Genomic DNA, 16,403 nt, shown 5'->3' with positions numbered 1-16,403 from the left:
CTGCCCTGCCCTCTCTGTGCCCCCAGCCCTGCCTGTGCTGCTCCCTTCTCAGCCCTTCCCCAGGAGCAGGGGTGGGATGGTTGCCAGACCCCTTCTACTCCCCCTAGGCTGGTCCTGCAGTGGGTGCTCTGCGCCCACCCTGTGCCCCTCACTGTGGCTGCCCACACAGGGAGGATGGGGAACAGAGAGCCTGGGAAAATGGGAAGGTATCAAATGATCAAATATTCATCCCCACTGTGAATTGAGCAGCAGGACGGAGTGGAGCAGCCCCAACACTTCCCAGAGTGACCACATCACATATGAGTCCCCAGCATGGCAGGGCACTGGGCGCCAGTCACCCCCATTCCCCACAGGGGTGTCACAGCCCACAGGGTGAGCATAGGTGGGTGCCACAGCCCCCCATCTGCATTTTGGGGTGCCCCGCATCATTCAACCCAGTGCTGGAGCCCTCATCACTGCCTGGGTGGCTGTAGCACCCATGGGAGGGACCCAGCACGCACCTCCTGCCCACAAGCCTGGCCAGCCCCAGCTGCAGCCTATTCCCATGGGATCACGTCCTACCGGGAGCACGGCACGGACCCAGCATCGCTTCCCGGTGCTGCGGGTGCCACCCTGACCCGTTCCGGGCTGCATTCGGGAAGCTGAGCGAGAGCCAGGAGCTGCCTCACCGGAGGCTCACGCTCGACTCGAGGCGCGCCCCAGCCCGTTCCTGGCGCAGTCATCACCCCGCGGGCACAATCGCCCTGACACCGGCTCCGTCTCTCAGGTGGCCCAGGGGACAGGCTGGCGGTGCCAGCGCCGCGCTGTCGCTTCCCATCGCGTGCCCCGTGCTGAGCTGCGCAGCCTCTCCCTCGCTCCGCTGTGCCGTCGCGGCCACCCGGCCCTTCCCCAGCACAGCCAGCTTGAGAATCGCCGTGTCGGGAACAGCGAGTCCCAAACTGCCCGGAGGGGTCTGACAGTCCCACCCTCCCCCCCCAGACAGCCCCGGGCACCCGCGGGCAGAAGCAGCCCGTCCTGTCCCTTGGGCTGGCAAGGGCACCCCTGGGGTGCCCAGCTTGGCCCCTGGCTCCCCAGGTTGGGCGTTTTGAGGACCTGTTGGCTGCTTGGCATCTGCCGGTCACGTCCCGCTGGGCAGATCCCAGAGCGCAGTGGGCCTGGGTGGGCTGGATGTGCCGTCAGGGAGGATGTGCCCTCTCGCCGTTCCTCAGTAACGAGCCCAGCACGGGGCAGAGGTGGAAATTGTTGGGTTTTTTTGTGTTTAACGTCCTTCCAGGTATTTTTCCCCACTTGGTTTTGGAGTTTCTCTGAGGAATCACCTCCTTTTGATTTCTCCGAGTGGCTCATGTTGGCTTCCCCTGGCATCCCCACACTAGTGCCCCTATCCCACTGCCAAACTGGGGCTGCCAGAGGGGTCGCAGGTATATATTTGAATATACCATTCGTCAAAATTTAGACAAACAGTATATTCGAATGAGATTTATTTTATAAAGAAGATAAACCACTTAAAGTTCCACCAACATTTGAATACAGGTTTGTGATGTCAAATGGAATTGGTAGTGCCTGACTGACTTGAGAATTCCCAAGATTTTAGGACAGCTAACCCAGAGGATTTCCTTTGGGCAGTGTCCCAACCAATGGGCAGAATTTCTTCTGATGGCAGTCTTGCTGCTCCAAGGGGGATGGGCTCCACTGACCTCCACTGGGCCTTGTGGTCAGGTCATGGAATCACAAGCTGGTTTTGGAAAGGTCGTTAAAGCTCATTTCATTCCACCCCCTGCCATGTGCAGGGACACCTCCCACTATCCCAGACTGCTCCAAGCCCTGTCCAACCTGCCCTTGGACACTACCAGGGATCCAGGGGCAGCCACAGCTGCTCTGGGCACCCTGTGCCAGGGCCTCACCACCCTCCCAGGGAACAATTCCTTCCCAATATCTTATCTGACCCTGATCTCTGGGAAGCCATTCCCTGTGTCCTGTCCCCCCATGCCTTGTCCCCAATCCCTCTCCAGCTCTCTTGCAGCCCCTTTAAGCCCTGGAAGTGGTTCTGAGGTCTCCCCAAAGCTTTCTCCAGGCTAAACAATCCCAGCTCTCCCAGCCTGGCTCCAGAGCAGAGGGCTCCAGCCCTCTGTTCTGTCAGCCCCCTCTGGCTGGAGTCTGACCCTCTGTCCCTCCACAGCTGTCACACAGAGGTGACAGGTCAACCTGCCCAGGGACGGTTGGTGCCATGGCTGGCCTTAGTGTTGGGAAGGCCTTCATGCCTGCTGGGGCAGCTGCTGCTGCCACAGGTATCCCAGAGAAAATCCTTATTCTGGAAGCCTCCCCTCACTGCCCACCCGCTCCTGCCCATAACTTGCCTCTTGGTGAACCTCTGCCCCCCCGGCAGTGTTTTGCAAATGCCCGAAAAGGTCTTTCTAATGCTTCAAAACTGCTCCGTGCTGGCCCAGTCAGAGCTGTGCTCCCCTGCTTATGTCCCTGTGGTCCCTACCAGTCTCCCCTCTCCCGGACCTCATTGCTGTGCCTCCACAAGTCCCAGGTCCTGGTGTGACCTGAGGGCTGAGTCAGGGGACCCCCAAGCCTAGCAGGTTTATGGACTGGCCCCTGCCACCATGCCCGGCCCCATCAGGGTCAGCATCTCCAGCTCAGGCATGGGGGGCTCCTGTGCTGGGTGGCCCCTTCCTGCTCTGAGCTGCACCAAGGGACACGACGGGGCTGGATCCAGGGATCCAATATCCTGTGCAGCTTAATGTCAAATCTCACAGCAAACTCTCAACATGGCCTCAATGAATTGGTCTTTGGGGAGGGCTGGGAGGCCCCAGCACTACCCCTCCCCCCACAAGCTTTGCAGCTGTGTAGGACAGGTGTGACCCCCGATGTCCCTCCCAGGATGAGATCTGCCCTGCTTTGGATCTCACCAAGTGTCCAGAGTCACAACACACCTCCAGGGTGACCTTTGGGCATGTTGTTCCTCTGTGCCTCAGTTTCCCCTTTCGATGGGGCCCAGCAGAACTAAGTCTGTCACCTGCAAACACTTTGGCCAGGTACACACTGTCAGGGGCAGGTGGGGAAACTGAGTCACAGGGACACAGTAAATATTGTGGCTCTGCTCCGTGTGGGGTATGGGGGAGGACTCAGCCCCGAGAAGGCAAAGGCTCCACAGAAAGGGGGATTTGCCTCCACACTGGCCCAGCTTGGCTGCTCCTGGCCTTGACAGCAAGCCACAGTAGGGCAGCCCAGACACAGGGATAGGAGCTGCTCCTGCCTAGGGACAGGCACCAGGCTGGCATTTTCCTTGTAGGATTGCGGGACCCAGGCTTGTGGGATCCCTCCAGCTACTCACGAGTTCCCGTGGCACAACAGGGGTCCAGGCAGCTTGGCCAGGGACAAGCCTGGACCCGCAGAGCCATGGCAGGGGTCCAACACCTCTGACCTCCACACAGGGGTAGGGTACAGTTCCATCCCAACCTGCTGAGTCCTGCTGCCCACATAGCTGTGCCAAGGGGGTCCCCTCCATCTGAGGGGCTGCCACCCCTGTGGGTGGTGTTCACAAAGCCCCCAGCCCTGCCACCCACCCTTTCTCAGTTCCTGTGGGGCTGGGGTTGTCTCCTCTGCCCGAGTGCCCCAGACTGGGAACCTGGGGTGTCACAGCCCAAAGCAGCAGCACGGCCCGTGCTCAGGGCAAGTGACAGCCCTGAGCAGCCAGCACGACCGCAGCCCTCAGGGGGATCTTCTCCTCTGCCACAGGGTGCCACTGGCTCGAGCAGGAGGAGGAGGAGCAGAAGGAGCAGGAGAAGGAGGAGGAGCAGGAGGGGAAGGCAGTGTCCAGAGCCCCATTGCCCTGAGCACACGACATGGCGCTGTCATCTCCGGTGAGTGGAGACCCGCCCGCGGTCCAGTTACATCCCTAAGCACCTTCCAGCCTGGAATAGCAGCCTCACACGGGCAGCAGATGATCCCACTATCCCCTGCCATGGGGCTTGGGGGATATGGTCCAACCCGTTTGTTCCCTGATTTCAGACCTGTGGCCACTCCAAAGCCCAGAGCTCCGGACGAGGGACCTCAATCCATGCAGGTGTCACCCAAGGTCACAGCTGCACGGACAGAGGATAGCACTGTAGGGGATGCCCTAAGGGCAGCATACTCCTCATGCGCGGATTCTGCGTTCCACAGGGATGGGCTCTGGCATCGTTCGGGTGATTGCACCCATGGGCGATGTGGAGCCTGCCCGGTGCTCCGGCGTTCATCAGCGGCCACATCGGCGGTGCTCGGGGCTGGCTGGCGCGGGGTTGGCAGCAGGCGGGAGCAGATGGAGCAGCACGGCGGGGACCGCGGGGACAGGAAGCCGGGGGCAGCGGGAGCGGCTGGGCCAGCAGCCGGAGCCCTGTGTCCTGCAGAGAGGAACATGGAAGCGCCGGGGAGTGCGTAGGGGGCGGGGGTGATGGGGCCCATCTGAACACGGTGCGGGGGTCCCGGGTGTCTCTTGGCCCCGTGTGTGCAGCAGGGGCAGGCTCACCCTGCTCCTAGCTCCTCCTTCAGCTCCTGTGCCACTCGTCAGTGCAATGAGTTCCTGGTGCTCAGCCCGGCCACCAGGGCACACACCGCTGGTCCCAGTGGGCTCAGCAATGCCCACTGCTCCCAAGGGCATTCCTGCAGGAACCACAGCAGTGCCAGCCCACCACAGGCTCGCCAGCACTGATCTGGCTGATGCAGGCATCAGAGACAGTGGAAGGCTGTTCCTGGAGCTGCAGTGGAAGAAGGAAAGGGTCTTGTCTACAGGGATTTTGAATCAAGCAAATCCCGAGGTGCACCTGCCATGCAGAAACACATGGAGAACAGCAGCCTTGGATCAGGGCTTGGAGCCATGGCAGGTACTGGTGGGTCCCAGGGTCAGGGCCATGGCCCCTTGCCAGGGCACTCACAGGTGCTGGGGCTGCTCCTGGAGCTGTGGGCAGCGGAGGGCAGCTCAAGGAGGAGACGGGGGAAACTGAGGCACAGCTGTGACTCAGGGGCCATGCTGTGCATCCTCAGATGCTGGGGCTTGAGCGTGCTGGGAGCTGTTCTTTTCCTCCTTCGTTCATCTCCATCACTGAGCATCCCTGTGGGTTCCAGCCACCACCGACAGTGACAGCTCTGGAGAATCTGGGAAAATGAGGCCATTCCATGGAGGAGCTTAGCAAGGGATTTTGCTGCCCAGTCAGCCCCAGCCACGCAGGGCCACGGTGATGGGGCAAGGTCAGGCAGGACAGGCCTGGGGGGCTGCCGACGCTGGGGAGCTGCTGTTGCAAGGCCCCCGTGCCTGCGGGGGCCGTGAGGTCTCTGTACAGGGTGTGGGGCTGAGCCCGGGTGCCTCCGCGGGCACCGGGGGTCCCGCGGACACTCACACCCATGGTGCGAGTGTACCCCCTGAGGGATGGCACCGGGGGCCCCCAGACCCTGGGTTGTCCGGAGGTCCAGGGGGAAGAGGGATGCTGCGAGGGGTAGGGGCGGGGCCGGGAACCGGGGTGGGAACCGGGGCCGAGAGGAGCCGGACGGGGGAGTGGAGATGGATGGGGATGGGGATGATGGGGATGAGGACCGGTCTGGGGGGCGGTGCCGGGGGAGGCTCCGGTCCCGGTGCCGGCCCCGCCGGTAACTCCGCCTGCAGTATTTATGGGAAAACAAGCGGCTGCAGAGCGTGGGGCCGAACCGTGCTGTGCCGTGCCTTGCCGGATCGGGCGGAGCCGGGCCATGGTCCCCAGGGCGGCGGCAGCCCCAGCCTAGCGCGGCGGCGGCGGCGGCGGCGGCTGGGGTATGCGGGAGCCGCCAGAGCGGCTGGCGCGGAGCAGGTAAGGGGGTGTCTGGCAGGGGGCTGGGGTTTGCTGTGCCCCGGGGACCCCCGACCGGGCCAGCCCTTCGCGGGCCCCCCCTCGACCATCGCCTCGCATCGCATCATATCTCATTTTCCCCTTTGCCCTCCACCATGTTCCACATCCCCATCCTATTCCCCGAAGATCCTCCCGGGGCATCCCAACCCCCAGGCTCCCCACACCATCGTCCCGTGCCCCCACATCCCCGTCCCCGTCTATCTGTGCTCCCTCCATTCCTCCAGTCTCACCGGGGCCATCCCCATCCCGTGCTCCCGAGCGGAGTCATCCCAGCCCATCGCACCGGTATTTCGGGGTTCTCCGTACTCCCGCGTACCCTATCCCCATCCCATCCCTATACCCATCCTCATCTCCCAGCCCCAACCCCATCCTCATCTCCGTCCCATCCCACCGCAGCGCTCGAGCCGAGCCATTTCACCCCTCCCCCCAGCTCAGCGGCCCAGCGGGCCCGGTGCCGCCCGGTGCCGGTACGCAGCGGGGTGGGGGTAGTCGGGGCCACCGCCCCGGCGTCTGCAGCAGCGCCCGGGACAGACCTGCCCCCACCGGGGGCCGCCCCCATGCACCGTCCACCCAGTCCCGGCCCTACAACTCGCCCTCCCGGCTTGCTCCCGGTTCCCCTGCCCCCCGGCCTTGCCCGTTTGTGGGTGCCCCCCCTCTGTTGAGGGACTAGAGGGGCCAGGGATCAGGCCGTCCCCTGCAACCTGGGGTGCTGCTCACCCCAACCTGGATGCCGGCACCGGGGCCGGCGATGCTGCTCCTCCCGGCAGGATCACTCCTCCGGGGGCACATGCTGGGTTCGGGTTTGGCAGCCATCTGTGCCTGGCGGGCTTGGGACAGGGACTGGGGGCGATGTGGCAGTGCCAGGGGCAGAGAGGCTGATTCACGGGGCTTGGGAGCACAGAGTGGAGGGACTCTCTGATGTGTAGGGCGGGCAACTGCCATAGGGGCATAGGGCACCATGTATGTATCCTGGGGGTGGCGCGGGGGAGGAGTGTCTATTTGCCACAAATACGAAGCAGGGGTGGGGTGGGCAGTGGGCTCCCTCACCACAGACCTTGTCGGCTGCCAGCTCCCGGTGCGGGAAGTGCCCAGGCAGCAGCGGCCATCAGTGTCCCGCTGACACACACACACACACACACACACGGTGCACAGGCCCGTGTGCAGCAGGGCTGGCTGTGCACAGCGGGCACAGACGGGCACAGACACTGCCCTCACGGCAGCTGTTGGTGGGACCTCCAGCATCATCTGCACGAGCAGTGTTTGCAGCAGGACGCTGTTCTCGGCTGCCTGTCCCGATGCAGGGGCCGCTGGTGTGCTCAGGGTAGCACTCGGGGCAGTGCTGGGGCAGTGCTGATGCTGCTGGCTGTGCCCGCGGGGCCGTGCGTGCAGTGGGCCCGGTGCAGCACAGTGTGTGCTGGGGCTGCTGCGGGGGGCGGGGGGCAGTGCAGCGTGCTCAGCACTGCATGTGCAGGCAGCGTGCAGGCACCGTAGCCACTGCAGCACTTCTGCCTGCTCAGCGGGATGTGCGTGGGCAGAGAGCAGGCAGGATAGGCAGCAATGCCCAGGCAGTGTGTGGGCAAGGGTGGGCAGTGTGCGGGCAGGGTGCACGGGGCAGTGCCCTGGCAAGGCACCAAGAGCAGGATGGGCAGGCAGCAGCCCTCACCATGTGCAGAGACAGGCAGCGAGTGGGCAGGGCCCAGGCAGTGCTGAGGGCAGCACAGGCAGGCCGTGCACTGGCAGGGCTGTGTGGATGGGCAGCTCAGGGCAGAGCACAGGCAGTGTGTGGGCAGCGCCCTGGGAGTGTGGGCAGTGTGCAGGCAGTGCCCGCTGTGGTTATGGGGCGGGCAGGGTACTACAGTGCGTGGGCAGTATGGGGTACGGTGGTGGGGGGCCCGCACCCCTCTCCCCACAGCCCTCACGTGGCGCATGCAGGCAGTGACCCAGCTCCCGGCATCCTCCGTGGGCCCCTCTGGCAGCGGGGTCGCCCCCGGCCCAGCCCCTCGTGCTGCCGGCGCCCGGCGCTCACGGGCAGCACGGTGCGAGCAGCGCGTGGGCCCATGCCAGCAGCAAGGGCAGGACCCCCGGGGAGCGGCTCCTGTCCACTCCGTGGGCACCGGCTGCTCTGCAAGTGCTGTCGGCAGGTGTCGCATCCACGGGGTGACACCGTGTGGGCACCCCGGGTAGGGAGGCTGGTGCCTGCCAAAAGTGCGCAGTGCAGGGGGCGAAGGGGGCATCCAACCAAACAGATGCCCAGCCGGCCGGGGGGGGGGGGGGGGGTTGGAGAGCAGAGGGGATGCAAAACCCTCTCCCTGCAGAGTTGGTGTCAGAGGCTAGTGGGCATGTGAGCATAATGGCACTGGCAGCACTGTGGCGCCATCCCGGCTCTGCCCCCCTCAATAGGCAGAGGGTTCCTGCAGCTGCACGAGGGCTCTGTTCTCCCTGCACTGCCACAGAGCCCCAGCTCCCCGCGCAAGCCTCCCCCTGCACCCACGCTGTCCTTACCCATGCTGTCCTTGCAGAGGAGGAATAATTTGGAGAAACCATGGCAACCCCACAGCTCCACCGGCAGTGGGTGCCGCTGGGTGGGTGGAAGACATTGGTGCCCGTGGGATGCAGCGCCCACATCCCCACTGCACAGCAGCCTCGCTGGGTGACAGTTCTTTTTGGTTCAGCAGGGCTGTGGCTGCAAGGGTCACTTGGGGGTGCTCCATGTGCTCACAAGGCATCCATAGCCCCGGCAGCCACACCTCCACCACACTGGGGGTGCCCAAGGAGCCTCATGTGCCTTGTTTGTTTTGCAGTGCTGTGATGGAGCCACCACAGGCCCCTCGGCCACCTCAGCCCACCCACCCCCTCACTGCTGCCACTGGACCAGGTAGGACCCTGGGCTACAGTTCCTTGCCTACCAGCCACCCCGACACTACAGGAATGGGCTTCCCAATGCCACTGTCACCATCACTGTGGCATGGGGTGCTGCCTTGCTGGCTCCAGCCCAGCTCCCACATACTGTAACACAGCAGAGCCAATACTGGGCCACCTTTTGGGGGGCAAACCTGCCCTCCCAGCTCTGCAGGGAGGCACTGGGACCCCCATCTCCTTTCTCATGGCATCTTGCTCTCCTCAGCCCATTACATGGACAGACACCCCAAGGCCACTGGAGTTACCTCAGGTCTGGCATCTGCACCCCCCCCAGCTTTGGAGCAGGTAATGAGGATGAACCCAAGTCCCCTCCCCATCTCTGCATAGTCAATGCTTCTTGCTAAATAAAGTCAATTCTTTTTCTCCAAGAAACATCCTCCCTGTGGTCCTCTGCTGCTCTTTAAAGCCAAGTGCTCACCCATCTTTAGTGCAACACAGAGCAGCCAGCATCAACCAGTGCACCCAGGTCCTTGGTGGCCACAACACCTAATGCTCAGAGGACGTGGTGAGGTGACAGCTGGGGGGGGATCCCCGTTGTGGGCAGAGAAGGTGCATATCTCCCACTGCTGGTGACAACCCATGGCAGCTCTCGAAGGGCTGGTAGGGAAGGTCAGTGCTACAACCCACTTAGTCCTGTGGGCAGACCCCTTCCTCTGTCCCCCCCAGGCACTGTGGCAACCTTGTGCTGATGTCCTCATTGTCACACAGCTGTGTCACACTGTGTCTGGGGACTCTGCCCACCCTGGCCACCCAACAGCATTGTGCCAGAGCACTGGGGTGCTTGGTGCTGGCACACAGTGGGTGTCAGACCCCATGTACCACAACAGCTGAAGCCACCGTCACACTTGTTTTCCAGCCCAGGGGACACAGAACACAACAAAGCCATTGAGTGCTGAGCCAGCACAGCTCCTCTGGTGCAGGGAGGTGATGCGGGAATCACTGCTGACATGTGGGTTGGGGCACCCACCACAACACCCCTCTGCCACCCCTGGGGCCACCCCTGATCTGAAAGACCCAGGGAGTGGTGCAACTCTGTGTAGCCAGCACTGTGACCACCCCACACGGGTGTTTGTGGACCACAGTGGATGCAGCCACCACGGGGAAGGGTTGTAGCTTCTGCCTCCTACAGAGCCCCAGACCGTGGAGGCTTCCCAGCCACCATGGTGGGTGCTCATGGTGCCTGTCCCTGGGCCCTGTTTCCCCCTGCAGTGCTGGTGCTGGGACATGGGTACACACAGTCCCAGAAGATCTTTCACCACTCCAGTGCTCTCACCAGGGCTGAGCACACACTCCCCATGGAAAACCCTGGTGTTGAACCCTCACAGCCCAGCTCAGAGCTGCCAGTTCATGTGATTCTGCAAGACAGTCCCTGTGCCCTGTGGCCCAGGAAGAGGGCACAGTACTCTGTGTTCTCCTCTTGCTGTGCTGAGCTGGTATGCAGAGTTCCCTGGCTTCCCCCATCGGTGTCCTGCCAGCCTCGCCCTGATTTGCACCCTGGATCTGGAGGCTTTTTCCAGTTTCCTCCTCCAGTTGATTGACTATTGACAATCAGCAGTGGAGGATGGGATGCCCCCAAACCTTCCTTTCTGAAGAGATGGCCAACCCCCAGCTCTGAGCCAGGAGCTGTGGGGATTGGTACAAGGCCACTCCAGGACTGAGGCACCTCATGTGTTCTCTTGCAGGGTGGGCTACCGTCCTCTGAGGCCGTGTGACAGCGAACAGGCAGGAGAAGAGTCGCTTTTAAGATGACACGAACAGACCCACCTGACATCCTGGTGTCCACGGTGTACCAAGACATCAAGGTGGCGACAGCAGCCCCAGGGGATTCCGTTGTCTGTCAGCCCCTAGCACAATGTGACGCCTCCATGTCCTCCTCCCTGTCCCGCGAGCCGCAGCCCTTCAACAAGCGCCATTGTAGGAGTTTCGACTTCATCGAGTCGCTGGAAGAGCTGGGCACCCCCTCGGCCATGGAGCGCGCCTGTCTGCGCCCCGGCATGCCCGAGCCCACGCCGGGGCCGCCGGGCAGGCAGGCGCCACCGAAGCCAGACTCTAACAGCGGCAGAGCCTCCGCGCCGCGGAGCGAGCCGAAGCGCCGAGCCCGCTCCAAGAGCGCCCCGCGGGTGAAGTCCACCCTGACCCCGGTGCCCATCACCGTGGCGGCATCACCGCCGCCAGCCCGGCGTGGGCGGGAGGTGCTGCGGGCAGCACGGGAGCCCTCCCACACTGATCCCTCGCCGCGCCGCGAGGGCCCGATGCAGCTGCGGGCGCTGGCCAACGAGGTTCACCCCATCAAGCTGCAGCCGCAGCGGAGCAGCGTCAGCCGCATCTCCCCGCTCTGCCTAGGCAGCAATTGCTACGAGGAAGGGCCGGGGGCGAAGGTGGGCGCCAGCCCCCACGTCAAGTGCCGAGTGGACATCAAGCCGGACGAGGCAGTGCTGGTGCACACGGCGCGGAGTCTGCGGGCAGCCCCGAACCGTCCGGAGCCGCTGCGCTGGCCCCGCACCCCTGTGGCCGCCCGCAGCCTGACAGTGCCAGGCAGCCGGCAGGCGTCCGCGTCCCGCACGCCCACCCCCAGCGACTCCTACAGCGGGGACCCTCCGCTGCTGCCCTACCCCGGGGAGTACTACGAGGCAGACCCCCGGGCACTGGCATACCAGACAGTGCCCGTGCCAGCCTCACGGGAATTCAGGGAGTACCCCGAGAGGGGCTGCATGACCTTTTCGGCCCCCGGCGTCCCAGCCAAGTTCTTCTACGCAGAGGAGTCAGCGCGGTGCCCCAGCCCTGCCATGCCCCTCCGCAGCTCTGGCTATGCCAGCTACCCCTACCCCAGCCGCCACGCCGCGCCCCAGACCTTCTACACCGAGGACCCGGCCAAGGCTGCTGCTCACACCATGCCGGCCCGGACGTTGTACGTGGAGGAGGCGCGGGGTTACCCGGTGCAGGAGGCACCTGCCCGCACCTTCTATGGGGATGAGCCCCGCTACTACGCCCCGCGTGGGACCCCTGTCAAAACCCTGTACGCCGAGGACGCTCGGACATACCCAGCCCTCGGCTCCTCCCCCCGGCTGCTCTACGCCGAGGACTACGGGAAGTACCGGGAGCGGGAGGTGCTGTCGCGCACGTGCCCCCCGCCCCGCAGCGCACAGCCCCTGCACTTCGGGGACTGGTACTGCCCCGAGAGGGCCACGCTGCCCTACCAGAGCCTGCAACTGTCCCGCTTCACCCCACAGCCGGCCGGGCGTGAAGCCATGTTCTCCTCCTGGCATGCCAGCTATGGCGTGACTCCACCACGGCTGGGCCGGGAGACTCAGCACTACTCCAAATCCTGGGACAACATCCTGGCGCCAGCAGCGCGCAGGGATGAGGCCCTGCTGCGTGGGCGCAGCTATGAGAACCTGCTCGCCCATGAAGAGCACCGTGCCTTGTCCCCCGAGGAGCGCCGGCAGCCTGTGGTGATCAACCTGTCGAGCTCACCCAAGCGCTACGCGGCCCTGTCCCTCTCCGAGAGCTCCATCCTCGAGCGGGTGCACGCCGACGGCAGCCGCGGGCCCCCAGGCCGCTCCTGGTATGTCACGCCGGAGATCACCATCACCGACAACGACATCCGCGCCGAGGGGCTGGGCCGGAGTGAGAGGCGCTCGGCCAGCTGGGACATGCTGGACGCGGGGCGGGAGTGCAGGCCCTACGCTGTGCCCTGCGCCCCACAGCCCAGCCCCAGGGAGAGCGGCTCGGGACGCCAGCGCAGCCTGGAGCAGCTGGACGAACTCATCACCGACCTTGTCATTGACTACAAGCCGGCACCGGGCCACCGCTCTGGGGACAGGGACAGCCTTGCAGAGCAGCTCAAGCAGCTGCTGAGCAGTAGCGCCTCGGGGCCCCCCCGGCGGGGCGAGGGCAGGCGGGTCCCTCACAACGTGCCCGAGGGACCCCGACCCACAAAGGAGCAGCCGGGCCCCAGCTCCCATGCTGGCACCCCGCGCCGCCCACCAGCCACTGGCCCCTTCGAAAAGTCACCGGAGAACTGCTCACCCGACCTGAGCGCTGAGGAGGACGACATGATGATGTGCTCCAATGCCAAGTGCCGGCGCACAGAGACCATGTTCAACGCCTGCCTCTACTTCAAATCGTGCCACAGCTGCTACACCTACTACTGCTCCCGGCACTGCCGGCGTGAGGACTGGGACACGCACAAGGCCAGCTGCGTCTACGGCCGGGTGGGCAGCGTCTGCCGCCACGTCCTGCAGTTCTGCCGCGAGAACACTGAGGTGCACAAGGCTTTCTCACGCATTGCCAAGGTGGGATACCTCTCCCGCGGCCGTGGTGTCCTCTTCCTGGGCTTCCCCAATGCGGGCTCCGCCGAGAACTTTCTCCAGTTTGGGCTGGAGAGCCTTCTGATGTCCCCCACCTACCTGTCCCTGAGGGAGCTGGACAGCTACTCGGACAACCTGGGGGAGTATGCCCAGGAGCTGCGGGAGACAGGCAACCAGTACGACCCCAACGAATGTTTCCTGCTGAATGTAACCGTGGCCGTCACTCAGAAAGTGCCAGAGAGGCCGTCACCGAAGATGCAGGTGCCGACGGTCAGGAAATACGCCAAGGTGGCCTTAGCCTCCTCCAGCCCTGAGAAGAAGATCTTGAAGAAGGAGCGGGACATGGAAACGTTGATCCTGACGCCACCGCCCGGCACGGCGGACATCGACAAGGAGGGGGAGGAGGGCCGGAAGGCGCGGGAGGTCTGCTTCATCAACATCCAGCGGGAGCTGCGCATCCGCGGCGTCTTCCTGCGGCACGAGTTCCCCGCTGTCTACGAGCAGCTCTGCGACTTCGTGGAGAGCAACAAGCGCTTCACCCCCACCACCATCTACCCCATCGATAAGAGGACGGGCAAACAGTTCATGTGCATGATTATGGCGGCCTCCGAGCCTCGCACCCTCGACTGGGTGGCCAGCCCCAACCTCCTGGACGACATCATGTGAACGCAGGGCGGGGGCCACCCCCTCTGTAGATACGTGCTGTCCTGTCAGAACCCCCTCGGCTATTACACCAAGGGGAGGGGGCTGCGGGCAGCCGCCAGTGCTGAGGGGACCGGGCGGTGACGGGAGCACAGCCCGAAGTTTGCCCTGGAGCCCAGAGCCTGGGGAGCCCCTGTAGAGCCCTCTCGGGTGAGCGCTGCTTGGCCAGAGCGGGGGCGCTCCGCACCCCCCCCCAACCCCTGCTCACCGGGCTGCCACAACCCAGAGCCCCTCGGGCCTGCCCCAGGATCTCCTCAGCACCGAGGGTCCCGCAGCGGCCATACCCAGCGCCTGGGATTGGGCTGCACCGGGACTGTGTCCCCACCGTGTCTGTGTAGCATGTGCGTGTTACTGCGGGAGCGTCAGGTGCTGGGGGGACCCTGGGACCCCACGCGGGCTCTGGGCACAGAGCGGGGCAGGGCTGGGGGGTCCCTGGACGCTGCCGGGGGAGGGGGGGAGCGGCCGCGGTGAGGGATCCGCGGGGGGGGGAGGGGCGGGGGGCTCTGACCGGGGTCAGTGAGGGCTGACCGTGGCGGGGATCAAGGAAGACGAGGCAGAGCCGGGGTCGTGGCCAAGGCCCGTCACCCTGGGCGCCCACGCTGCCCTGCCCGGCCCTGCTCCCCGCTGTCGATCACACCTCCGGGACCGGCACCGGCACCGGCAGCAGCCTCCACCCCCGGAGCCGCGCCCGGCGGGACCCCGCACCGCCTGTGGGCGGGGCCTGGCTTCGCGAGCGCTGGTTGGGCGCGGGGCGGAGGAGGCGGGCACACGGGCAGGGGCCGGGCGCTGGTTGGAGGAGGCGGGCACACGGGGCGGAGGAGGCGGGCACACGGGGGCAGGGGCCGGGCGCTGGTTGGGCGCGGGGCGGAGGAGGCGGGCACACGGGCAGGGGCCGGGCGCTGGTTGGGCGCGGGGCGGAGGAGGCGGGCGCACGGGCAGGGGCCGGGCGCTGGTTGGGCGCGGGCGGAGGAGGCGGGCACGGCGGGGCGCGGGCGGCGATGGCGGGCTCGGCGCTGTCGCGGGTGCCGGCCGTGCAGATCGATGGCGACGGTGTCTTCAAGTACGTGCTGGTGCGGGTGCGCGGGGCCGGCGCGCCCGCCAAGGACGTCGTGCGAGGCCACGGCTGGGCCGAGTACCACGGTGAGGGGCGTCGGGAGTGCGGGGCGGGGCTCTGGCCCAGGGTGCCGAGGGAAGCGGCCGCGGGCCCCGGGGCGGGCGGGGGCTTGCCGGGCGTCTGGCCCGTCACGGGGCGGCGGCTGAGGCGGGGGTCGCCGCGCCACCCCCGCTCCCTCCCTGCAGCCGACTTGTTCGAGCGTACCGCGGAGGAGCTGGCGCGGCACGGCCTCAGCTGCGAGTGCCTGGGCGGCGGCCGCCTGTCCCACCGCCCCGAAGAGAGGAAGATCCACGTCTACGGGTACTCGGTGGTAAGCGGAAACCGGGGGGGACCCACGCACGGACGCGGCATTTCCCTTCGGGATGTGGGTCCCACTGACGGCGGCCGAGTTGGCATCGCATCCCCTCGGGGGTGGAAGGGGTGAGCGGGGCGGCGCTCCCGGGGCTCCTGGACGTTCTCCCGAGTGCCCCAGGGAGGGGAGACTTCACAGAGCCCTTTCGGGTGAGCAGTACTTGGCCAAAGCAGGGTCACCCGATGAACCCTCCAGCACCTGCCTGTGGGGCTGCCAGACACCCGGAAGTCCCATGCGTACAGTGGCTGTACCCAGCGCTGGGTGCTGCCAGGGGGAATTGGGTTGCACAAGAACCCTGTCTCCACTTTGTGTGTCCTGAGGGCGTTCCTGCAGGAGTGTCAGGTACTGTAGGGGCCTTGTAAGGACGACTGGAGGCACCCCGGGGGACATCACTGTCATGGTGAGTTCCTGGATGCTAACCCCAGCCCAGGACTGTGCTGCAGCACCAGCTGTGCTGGGTGCTGAGTGCAAAGCCCAGCTGGGACCAGGGCAGGGTGGTGGTCCCTGGGCCACAATGCACACAGTTTTCCCAGCTTCAGGGTGGCACTGTCCTCTTGCCTGGGTGCTACACCAGCCTCGGCTGGAGTCAGGAAGGGCTGGCACAGGCTCTGTGGCCTCTCTGCTGCTGTGGTCTGCCAGAGCTGCCCGGGGGATTTGCCAGGCTTCCCTGCAAGTTCCCACCAGCTCTCCTTGGGAACCCTTTTTTCCTATGCAGGGCTTTGGACGAGCTGACCACGCCGTGACTACAGAGAAGCTGAAGGCAGAGTATCCCGACTATGAGATCACCTGGGCAAATGAAGGGTACTGACTCCTCTGTCTGTGGTGACAGGCCAGAACTGGCACAACTGTATGCAGCACCAGGGTGGTGGCAGCAGGCTCCCCATGCTTGGCCGTGCTCCAGGCTCTCCTGATTTTCCTCTGTTGAACTCACCCGTTCTCCGCTATCACCGGACTGTCCCCGTGCCAGGTGTTCTCACCTCCCTGGGATGGCAAAACTGGTGAAGCCAGTGGTTGCTCTGCCTCAGCCTCCTGATGCCAGGGGCTCATCCACGTGTATCTGTGAGAATTAAAGTCGTTGGAGGAGCACAGCTGCTCTGGTAGCCATGCTCATGGCTCGGTTGCTCCTTCCCAGCTCCGGGTTCTGC

The 16,403-nt window shown here is 65.0% G+C and overlaps 2 protein-coding genes across 3 annotated transcripts; both read left to right on the top strand.

Moving 5' to 3' along the window:
- The first annotated feature begins 5,572 nt into the window (after nt 1-5,572).
- AJM1 (apical junction component 1 homolog) lies at nt 5,573-14,586 on the top strand. The gene is made up of 3 exons (XM_038156369.1): nt 5,573-5,822; nt 8,663-8,736; nt 10,463-14,586. Exon 3 carries the CDS (start codon nt 10,526-10,528, stop codon nt 13,754-13,756), a length of 3,231 nt encoding a protein of 1,076 aa, XP_038012297.1. The 5' UTR covers nt 5,573-5,822; nt 8,663-8,736; nt 10,463-10,525; the 3' UTR covers nt 13,757-14,586.
- A 125-nt stretch (nt 14,587-14,711) lies between these two features.
- On the top strand, nt 14,712-16,362 carry PHPT1 (phosphohistidine phosphatase 1). 2 transcript variants are annotated; one of them, XM_038156371.1, is made up of 4 exons: nt 14,712-14,932; nt 15,092-15,216; nt 15,579-15,658; nt 15,974-16,362. In XM_038156371.1, the coding sequence occupies exons 1-3, from the start codon at nt 14,791-14,793 to the stop codon at nt 15,618-15,620; spliced, it is 309 nt and encodes a 102-aa protein (XP_038012299.1). In that variant the 5' UTR covers nt 14,712-14,790; the 3' UTR covers nt 15,621-15,658; nt 15,974-16,362. The 2 variants fall into 2 exon arrangements, with proteins under 2 accessions (XP_038012299.1, XP_038012300.1); XM_038156372.1 differs by lacking the exon at nt 15,579-15,658.
- The last annotated feature ends 41 nt before the right edge of the window (nt 16,363-16,403 follow it).

Source organism: Motacilla alba, chromosome 17, assembly GCF_015832195.1.
Source record: "Motacilla alba alba isolate MOTALB_02 chromosome 17, Motacilla_alba_V1.0_pri, whole genome shotgun sequence".
Taxonomy (NCBI): domain Eukaryota; kingdom Metazoa; phylum Chordata; class Aves; order Passeriformes; family Motacillidae; genus Motacilla; species Motacilla alba.
The sequence above is the reverse complement of the archived record's forward strand: the minus strand, read 5'-3'. Positions and strand labels throughout refer to the sequence as shown.